General features: G+C 34.6%; 3 protein-coding genes and 2 pseudogenes across 3 annotated transcripts; 3 read left to right on the forward strand and 2 right to left on the reverse strand.

The window, feature by feature from the left end:
* Positions 1 to 522: 522 nt before the first annotated feature.
* On the reverse strand, positions 523 to 1,742 carry LOC107463625 (thioredoxin X, chloroplastic-like; annotated as a pseudogene).
* A 2,138-nt stretch (positions 1,743 to 3,880) lies between these two features.
* LOC107462953 (uncharacterized) lies at positions 3,881 to 4,364 on the forward strand. Its single transcript, XM_016081645.3, has one exon. It carries the CDS (start codon positions 3,961 to 3,963, stop codon positions 4,228 to 4,230), a length of 270 nt encoding a protein of 89 aa, XP_015937131.1. The 5' UTR covers positions 3,881 to 3,960; the 3' UTR covers positions 4,231 to 4,364.
* A 799-nt stretch (positions 4,365 to 5,163) lies between these two features.
* Positions 5,164 to 5,722, forward strand: LOC127740959 (uncharacterized). Its single transcript, XM_052252373.1, has one exon. It carries the CDS (start codon positions 5,320 to 5,322, stop codon positions 5,587 to 5,589), a length of 270 nt encoding a protein of 89 aa, XP_052108333.1. The 5' UTR covers positions 5,164 to 5,319; the 3' UTR covers positions 5,590 to 5,722.
* A 58-nt stretch (positions 5,723 to 5,780) lies between these two features.
* On the reverse strand, positions 5,781 to 7,947 carry LOC107462934 (DNA-directed RNA polymerases II, IV and V subunit 9A). Its single transcript, XM_016081625.3, has 4 exons — positions 7,703 to 7,947; positions 7,265 to 7,340; positions 6,703 to 6,861; positions 5,781 to 5,929 (listed from the first exon to the last, which is right to left on the reverse strand). Exons 1-4 carry the CDS (start codon positions 7,729 to 7,731, stop codon positions 5,840 to 5,842), a joined length of 354 nt encoding a protein of 117 aa, XP_015937111.1. The 5' UTR covers positions 7,732 to 7,947; the 3' UTR covers positions 5,781 to 5,839.
* Positions 7,948 to 8,411: 464 nt separating this feature from the next.
* Positions 8,412 to 9,179, forward strand: part of LOC107462962 (outer envelope pore protein 16-2, chloroplastic-like) — a 2,498-nt pseudogene continuing 1,730 nt past the window's right edge.

Raw genomic sequence — 9,179 nt, forward strand, 5'->3', positions numbered from 1 at the left:
AGAGAGAGAGAGAGAGAGAGAGAGAGAGAGAGAGAGAGAGAGGGGTGTTACACCATGTAAGAAAATGTTCGTAATATTAGTCCAATAGTTTAGAAGTTCCTTTTCCCTATGAATTTGTCTATTTTAAGCTTCCTTGAGATTAAGATACTATAACATAGCCTTTGTTCATGTCCTATAAGATCTTTATTCTAAATATTTAGGTTTTTCTCTTTTGGAACAATGATCACTATAATACTTCAATTACATTTATGCCATACCATTTTTGCTTTTCAATCTATTACTCTGCTCTATTAACATTGAAGTGAGTTATATATACTTACATTTCTAATATATTGAATTATTTGCTACTTCCACATGTGTCTATAACTTTGTATAAACATCATTTTCATTCATGCAGAGAAGTAATAGTGCTGGGGATACTACAAATAGAGTTATGAATCACTCAATTTAAGGATTTCAATTTTGTAGAATAAAATTTTGTAATAACATCAAATTTCACAACCCTAATTACATTAAGCCTCTTGATTGTTTAACAAAATTACCAATTACACTTCTGTCAAAGGAGAAGAAATTTATACACCTGAATCAAACAATAAAGGAAAACCCAAAAAGGGATAGAAAGTCACAAATTTACTTAAACAAAACATCTTGTATTTGCAGCTTATGTTATACAGTTGACTCAAGAATGTAAAAATCCGGCAAACCGAGAGGGAAACAGAATTTCGACTCATCTCTACGAAATTGAGATTGATTCCAATAAAGCATCCACATAGTCTTTGAGTTTAACTTTGGTGATTGCACCTTCTCTTCTGCTTTCTGGAACTTCCTGTCCATTCTTGAAGTGGATCAATGTTGGTAGCTCATAAACTTTGTACTCTTCGATTAGCCTAGGGTTCGCATCATGGTCAATCTTCGCCACTGTTAATATGTCTTCATATTCCTGCAATTTATGATACAAAACATTTCAGTTTGAGAGAAAATTCTTAAGAACATTCAGCAAGAAGTTCTGTTCATATGACAAGATGTGTTGCATTTCTTAAAATCATGTCCTTACTTTCATGGTTCATCAAGGTTATAAATCATCCCAAGCTTAAGTATGTGTTGCTAGCATGGCAAATATCTCTCTATTAAAAAATTCACACTGATTTTTTTACTTTTGTTTCATTCAATGGAGACATGAAATAAGACAACACTCTAACCAACACTCTAAATTTTGTTATCAAAAGAAGAATTATTTATTGTTAATTAACGAATAAATTAATTAATATTATCAAATAGTAGAAAATGGCACCATAAATTCTTCAAGAAAAAGGAATTTGGAGGGCGAGAGAGACCTGAGCTAGGGATTTCATAGTGGGAGAGATCAAACGGCAAGGACCGCACCAGTTAGCAACGAACTCAACGAGAACGGGACGGTTAGCCTTTAAAACAGTGTCGTTAAACTGTGTCTCGTTGATCTCTGTGATGGCGGTGCCGCACGTAACGGTGAATTGACGAAAATAGCGGAGTTTGGGACATGTCGGAATAAAAGGAAAGCCTTGTTGGAATGGAACAGTGAAGCAAAGGAGCAGCAGAGTAAGAGGAGGCGGAGGAGGTAGATGCAAGTGTACGGAGTGGAAGCGTCGGAAGTAATAAACCGGGTCTTAACACTCAAATCGAACCAGACCAGCTGAACCAGTTTGCAATTTTATCAAGTTTTGGGTCAAATACGTAATTTTCAATAAATACTGTACGGACGCCATCTTAGCCATTAAAATGGCATCTTTTCATCTGGTCCACCAAAGTCCGGAAAATACTTTCCCCACCAAAGACAAAGCCATGAAAGAATAAGTATAAAGCATCAAATTAAAATGGAACATGATACTCCACCGAGAGTGCACTTTATTTGATATATAGATTATTCTATTCCAGCCACAATGGTCATTCTTTGCTATTAGTTTACATTTCATTAATGGGCAGAAATATTTAATTTCCTCCCATTCATCTATATATATAAGGAGATCCAATCTCTTCTCATAAGTCATAACGCATTCATTAGCAACATAGTATCCATATATGGCTGACTTGCAACAAAAGATTAATGCACTCAAGGGCCTGGTAGGTGTGCTAAATAGCATAGATGATGGTGAAACTCAAAGTGCTCCTCCGTCATCGCCGCCGCCACCACCACAATCATGTCCGAGGCCGGTTCCCGGAAGAAATTATCGCATGTCTGGAGAATGTTACACTCGCCAGAGCATAAAAGGACTCAGTAACCAAACAGGTCGCATTGAAGGCAATGCTAACGGAGCCATCAACTTTGGCGACTTGCATGTGTAAGCCACTCAAACGGAGAATTAATCATAAAGTCATGTATTATATGATGAATGAGTAAATACTAAATACATGTTAGAATAAACTCTCTCGTTGTTGTACGTGACTTCTTCTTTAGTTAAAAGAAGAAATAATACATTAGCTAATATACATTACAAGAAGATTCATTGGTTTCAAGCTCCAAATAAACACACAAAAAGAATAATCAACCGGGTAAATTTAGTGAGCAACATAGGAGGTACCTGCAAGACTCTGACTATATCTGCAATTTTAAACTCGGATCCATCATAAATATTATTTATGTCCTGGCCCAAATATTATGACACAGGTCCAGTAGGCTAAAAAATGCCCAATCTAAAGGTTGGCCTTTACCATCTACCCGACTTATTAGATCATCACTTATAAATACATTGACACACTCAAGTAAAACCATGTTCTAATACACTCTAAACATGCTTAATCTCTTGCTAACTTAGACATCGGAGTGTTTTTTTTTTTACCAAAGATAAAAGGTTCGAATTCACAACCTCTTAATTGAGTATGGAAAGATTATGCCATTTGAGTTATAACTCATTAGCAGACATAAGAGTACCTTTGTAGGTTAGTCACGTAACAAATATATATCCAAAAAAGAAAATACTAGAAGGCTAACACTCTTAGTACAAAAGAAAAAAAAGTTGACTAATATTAATATTAGTATTGTACAAGATAAATATAAAGAAAAAGATATTTATCATCTAACAATTTTTTTTATCCAGAAACATATTTTCCTATGATACTTATATATTATGCTAGCTATAGCAGTAAGTGGGGGCCTATGTCCATGTGTGTTTGTGAGTGAGGTGTTGAAACTTAAAATCTAGCCTTCCAAAAATGGTAGTATAATTTCTTCCCTCGATTAATTGCATGACATGATTTTTGCCAAATGTATAATTTTCTTGTTCCCGTGCAATGTTTTTTTTTTTTTCAAGGATAAAAAATAAACCGATACTCTTAATAATAATGCACCATTAATGAATCAAATACTTAAAAATTTTAAGTGACCTTGAAATAATCTTACGAAGAGAGAAAGAAACAAAAGGGTTAACTACTCTATCAGAAATGATCCATTCTATATAACATTCGATATAAAAGGAATATGAATCAAAGTTAGGACTCTGTCTCCTTTGCATTGATTCCCTTATCAATACAGCTTTAGATGAGGAATAAAAATGATATTCGTACACCAAAATCAGCTATTAAAATCAATCACTAATATATTTGTGTATAATTATATATACGTAGTTTACTTTATTTTCAAAGTGTATTTATATTTTAATATATATTTTATATTAATGACTGATTTTGATGTACACCCAAGGTAAGTAGAAGATGAGGAATGAATAATAATCTTCTTTTATTATTCGTCCATATATGAGTACAGAGTATAGGCGCCACTTGATTATTATTGGAGCATCTTATACGATTTTGGACAAGATAGAGAAGGACAAATAACCAAAGCAAATTAAAAACTGTATTTACATTTCATGCTCATTCAAATTCCCTTCAAGCTGCAGCTATAAAAAGAACGCTTATTCCTCCTCAGCCACACCAAACTAATCTAAACCTAATTGAAGAAGCAGATTATACCAACATCATATTTCAATAATGGCAGGGATTGCGTCCGGAATCTGCAATATTGCTCTTGGCACGAGTGATGCTCGAAGACCACCACAAGCTGCTTCTAGGCCTAACAGGAACACCACTACCGCCGCCGTTGCCGGCACCACTACTCCTACTCCATGTGAAGAGCAGGAGAGGAAAAACTGCTGCAAAACAAGGTCTCAAAATATAAAAGGTCTAACAAATCAGACCGGATTTGTGAAGGGCAACGCTAATGGTGTCATCAACTTTGGCACCTTGACTAGCAATCCTTGAAGCCCAGAGGAAGCCATGATCTAATTAATCCTTTGATAATATGCAAACAAGATTATGTATAATAATAATATCGTACTAAACTCATGCATGTATCGTACTCATAATAATATAATAAGATTCATGTTACTGTCCAATATGGAACTTTAAGTCTTTAACAGCAGCATCTCGCAAGCTAGTTAGGTGAAATCAAATTCATTTGGTTTCCGACGGTATCTCTTAATCTAGCAGACTAAAGGCTAACCCGTAGCGGATATCGAAACTACGTTTAAGGGTTTGTCGTTGACTAATAAATTGATGCATGCACAAGACGGGATTCTAACCTCACACTTGTTTAAGCAAATTAGTGAGCTAACTACTAAACCAACCCAACTTAGTTGGTGAAATCAAATTCATGTCATATATTAAATGTGAGTATCGGGGATTTGAAATTGCAAAGTTTGACATGACGGACCAAAATATTAGACAGTATTTACACTGAAATAAAACATAACACGAGGAAAAAAGAGAAAGAATCACGACCTGGCCGATTTAATTCAAGGGAAGGAAAGTCTACGAGCTCAAAGACATGAGTAGGGAGTTTAAACCTTTGATTTGGAAATTCTGACTTGCTTCACTCAACCATATTCTTAACGTTTGAAGTTGAAGGATCAAATTCATATGCATGATTAGTAGTTATACAGTTCAGTCATTTTATTCATTAATAAATCTGATAAATTAACTAACAAAAGATGTAATTTTGTTTTTAAACTCACCAAAAATTAAACGAAATCGCAGTTATTAAAGACACAATTTCTGATTATATACAAATAATTAAATTCAGTTTCATAAAATATCTAACATGCTTACTTCTTGAAATATTTTTACCCGGTATAAATTTATTCAATGGAAAATAATTTGAATATTAGAATATATGAATCTTATACCACACCCATATATGGTAGGAGAAACTTAGTACTGTATTTGCTTAGCTTAGTGTTCAAGCTGCTACCACATATTCCTTGCCCAGGATATAAAGCCATACTATATTTCCTAAACTCTCTAGCCTAAGCCAAAAAACAAAAAAAAAAAGCTCCATATACCCAAATATCAATGGCAGATTCTCTTTTCCGGTTGTTTGGCCTCATTGACGATGAGGACGAATCTGACCTTGAGCCAAGGCCGCTACACAACCAAGGTGGTGGTGTTGCTTCATCAAGGAAGAGCACCAAACCACGAAACTCGTTGAACAAAACAGAGACACAAAACTTGAAAGGTCTTATAAACAACACTGGCCATGCTGAGGGAAATGGTAATGGCTCCATCATCTTCGGTGGCTTTGATTCCTCCACCACCTACACTTCTGTTAAGCGTCGCAACTGATCGGGACTAAGATTATATCTTTAATTTCCAATAAAAGAGAGGTTGATTCTGTTTTATCTTTAACATGTTCCCTGTAATATCCTATGTATGTACGTTATAATATATATAATAACAATATTATGCTTTCATCTCATCATTTTGGTCGTGTTACATATCTAATTCTATATCACTCCATATACTAATTCCCTATGCTGCTATCCAGGATGAAAGGATTTGATATCTTTTATGAGAAGATGGATTAGAGTGAAGGTTATGAATCTTGATCTCGCCATCGGTAGCCACAGTTTGGGTTGCAGCAAACATAAGAAAGTGTCATACCTTCTTCCCTTCTAATAGTTGCCTGCATATTGCATGCGAATCAAATACTTAACATCTTACCCACCTAACTGCTAACTATAATATACCACAAGATTTTATTCTACTAACCAGCATAAATATGGTTCATTCAACCATGCCATAGTCAATTCAATATCGGTTCCGCTACGTTACCAACAGCATATCTGCCAACTTCTGCCAACTCTTATATAATTGTGTTTCATGAAAGTGTGTTCATAGATGTGTCTAATAAAAATGTCTTTTTTATAATTGTGTTTAATAGAAGTGTCTTTATAGATATATTTTTTGGATGTGTCTCTTTATATATGTATTTAAAATATATTAATTATTAGACACATCTACGAACACACTTCTATAAAATACAAATATAAATAAGAGTTGGAAGAAGTTGGCAGATAATATGTTGTTAACCTATACTTTTCCATTCAATATAGGTGGTACAACTAAGAGTCCGGTTGAAAAGCTTCAAAAATAACTTTTTTTTAGCTTCTGATTTATGAAAAGTAGTAGTATTAATGTTTGGTGTAATTTTCAAAACCAAATTACAGTTTTCTAAAAAACTATTTAAGAGTTTATAGAAAAATTTAAAAAAATTACTTCTCTCATAATGCTACTATTTTATCACATTTCTATAAAATAAATTATTTTAGAACTAAAAACCTAAACACAAAATAACTTATTTATAAGTTATTTTTAATATAATCATTTATTGTTTAAGCTATTTTTCAAAAGTGACTTAATTAACTTGTTTACCCAAAGTGGGCCTAATGAGTTAACCTGGAAGAAGAGAGCTTCTCCATGATTGCATTGAGCGCAACGAACAGACTTGGTACGAGGAAGAGTTGGATCTGAAGCTACATCTTCCAACACTTGAGTTCGCTCCTCAGCCGAATGATATATCTCATTTCTATACACACAGTTATTGTCAGCAACCTCCTGAACAAAAGAAATAACTGTTAGTTATATTATAACAGTTCCAACAGACATATTCAAATAGGGTAATGCTAGATGACCAACTTTTTTCAGCTAACATTAACCATTTTTTTTTAAATTATCTTAAATTCTAGACCCTAAATTATAAACACTTAAGCTAACTAAAGGTTAGTTCCCTGTATTTTTCATCCAAATAAAGCAACTGGGTCTGAATCTGAATAACAAAAAACAAGGGTCACAAATTGGCCATGTAGAAAACAAGAATTCAATAAGGTCATCCAATACTATCCCGATGGTAATGCTGAAAGGCTACTTCTAAAAGAACCGGTGATTTAGGAGAATGACTATCTTTAAATATGGTTTTGTGAAATTTTATTTCAGATATAGAGTAAGAAAAGAGAAGAACCTGATGATCACAGGTGCGGCAAGCGAAGAAGAGAATTTTATGCTCCCTGTCTTCCTTAGGATAAAGAATATTGTTGCTGCAGATATGGATACACATAAATAAAATGAAAATGGTTGAATCAATAAAACCAGTGGAACTTAGTTTCCTTGTTATATTTCTCCATCGCTCTTATGTTTTGGCTGGTATTTTGCATTCTACTACTTTATGCTAACTGAGTTAATTGTGTTGGTTCAAACTTGATAGGAAACAATTATACACAAACTGAAACTACATACTTTACGTTATTAGTTGGTGGATATTTATGCTATTGAAGCTTATCATCTCAAAGCTTATTAACCACGGCATTGATTATTAAAAAGTTCCCTATAATCGAAAATGAAAGTGAGTAGGGAGGGAAAGAACCAAATTCTCTTCAAACAAGAGAGAAAAATGATCTACCATTCAGGGCAGAACTTGTACACAGTCATCTTAAGACCTTCTTCTCCTGCAAACTCCCACTTGCTAATCGTAGATAAATTTCGCCAGGTTTAACTTTGGGCTAAACAAATGCATAGTCTTTAAAATACTCTAGTCAATTTTGGCCAAAATAACTAGGTAGAACGAAATAAATGTTATGTAGTTCTTTCTACCATTTTCTACAGGAACAAAACGATAGGCACAGAACAAACGAACCCATCATTATCATTATGCATACTAAACTAGAAAAGTTGCTTATCATTTTAGTTTCATTTTCACTCGACACCTCAACAGCCCATGGACCCACCAAATATAAAGTGTATTTGCGTAAATATAATTAAATCACAAATATAATATGTATCTACATGCAAGAAAGTGAAATTACGAAAGGAATTTATATACTATTTTGTTTTTTTTTTTAATTAAGCTGCGCTTAATTGAATATATGAGGAGAAAATGTCAGTGTGTGAGAGGACAGGTGTTACTCTTTTGCAAATAAGTTGCCAGCTATTGCGGACTCTGGCACTTTTAGGGGCATCCACGTGTGGATCATACAAACACGTGTTCTCCATTTCCATTACTACTTCTTCTTCATACCTCCCACTGATCTTACCAGTCACCTCCTCTCTTCTTCTTCTTCTTCTCCTTGTTACCTATCTTATCAGTTGGGTGTTGTAAGTGCAAGTGGAAGATGAATTCTAAAAGCAGCAATTTGGAGACCCGTTCACTGCTTGATGAGCTTAGCAGCTTCAACCAAGGGGGGCTCTTCGACTTCGGTCACCCTCTCCTCAACCGTATTGCTGAAAGTTTCGTCAAAGCTGCTGGAGTGCGTTCTCTTTCTAACAACTAATTAACTTGATCTCTCTTTCTCTCTCTCTCATTCTCGTTCTCATCATTATTCTTCATTTGTTGCAAAGCCGTGTCCCGTGAGGCTTATTTCACTGCTATTGAAAGTAATACCATGTTCCCTTCCTATTTTCCTTATTATTATTTGAATGCCAATTGCTGCTTTCATTTCCTTCTCTCAGTTTCTGATTTCATGAAATGATATGTATAGGTTCAGGGCTTGATAATACCGGTGGCATGCCTCCCGAAGTTTCTGGCGCCAAGAAACATCGCTTGCCCGGTCTCAGAGGTACATCAAACATGCCCGTATGAATAATTTTGAAACATAGTAAAAGAAAAGGAGAAATTGTGGCCATTTATGGTGATTGGGTTGGGAGTGAATCTGTTATTAGTTGGAAAAAATGGTAATATTTGTTTCCCATTTGCTTTTGTGCATGCAGGAGAGACCAGCAGCAAATCCCTTGAGGCCATGGTGAGTTCATAAAAACTTCGAATGCTGTATATGTATTTCTGGTACATTCCCTTTGTACATTCCATAAGAGATTAGTGAACTAGCCTTTCATATCCTAGAGTTCTTTTCCCTTGACGGCTTTATTTTTTTCTTGCTCAGGTG

Source organism: Arachis duranensis, chromosome 1 (genome assembly GCF_000817695.3).
Source record: "Arachis duranensis cultivar V14167 chromosome 1, aradu.V14167.gnm2.J7QH, whole genome shotgun sequence".
NCBI classification, from domain to species: Eukaryota; Viridiplantae; Streptophyta; class Magnoliopsida; order Fabales; family Fabaceae; genus Arachis; species Arachis duranensis.

Coding starts and splice junctions, on each gene's coding strand:
- LOC127740959 (XM_052252373.1), top strand. CDS start 5,320: ATGGCAGATTCTCTTTTCCGGTTGTTTGGCCTCATTGACGATGAGGAC.
- LOC107462953 (XM_016081645.3), top strand. CDS start 3,961: ATGGCAGGGATTGCGTCCGGAATCTGCAATATTGCTCTTGGCACGAGT.
- LOC107462934 (XM_016081625.3), bottom strand. CDS start 7,731: ATGACTGTGTACAAGTTCTGCCCTGAATG. Junction 7,341..7,702: donor TACAAGTTCTGCCCTGAATG/GTAGATCATTTT, acceptor CCATATCTGCAG/CAACAATATTCTTTATCCTA. Junction 6,862..7,264: donor GCCGCACCTGTGATCATCAG/GTTCTTCTCTTT, acceptor TCTTTTGTTCAG/GAGGTTGCTGACAATAACTG.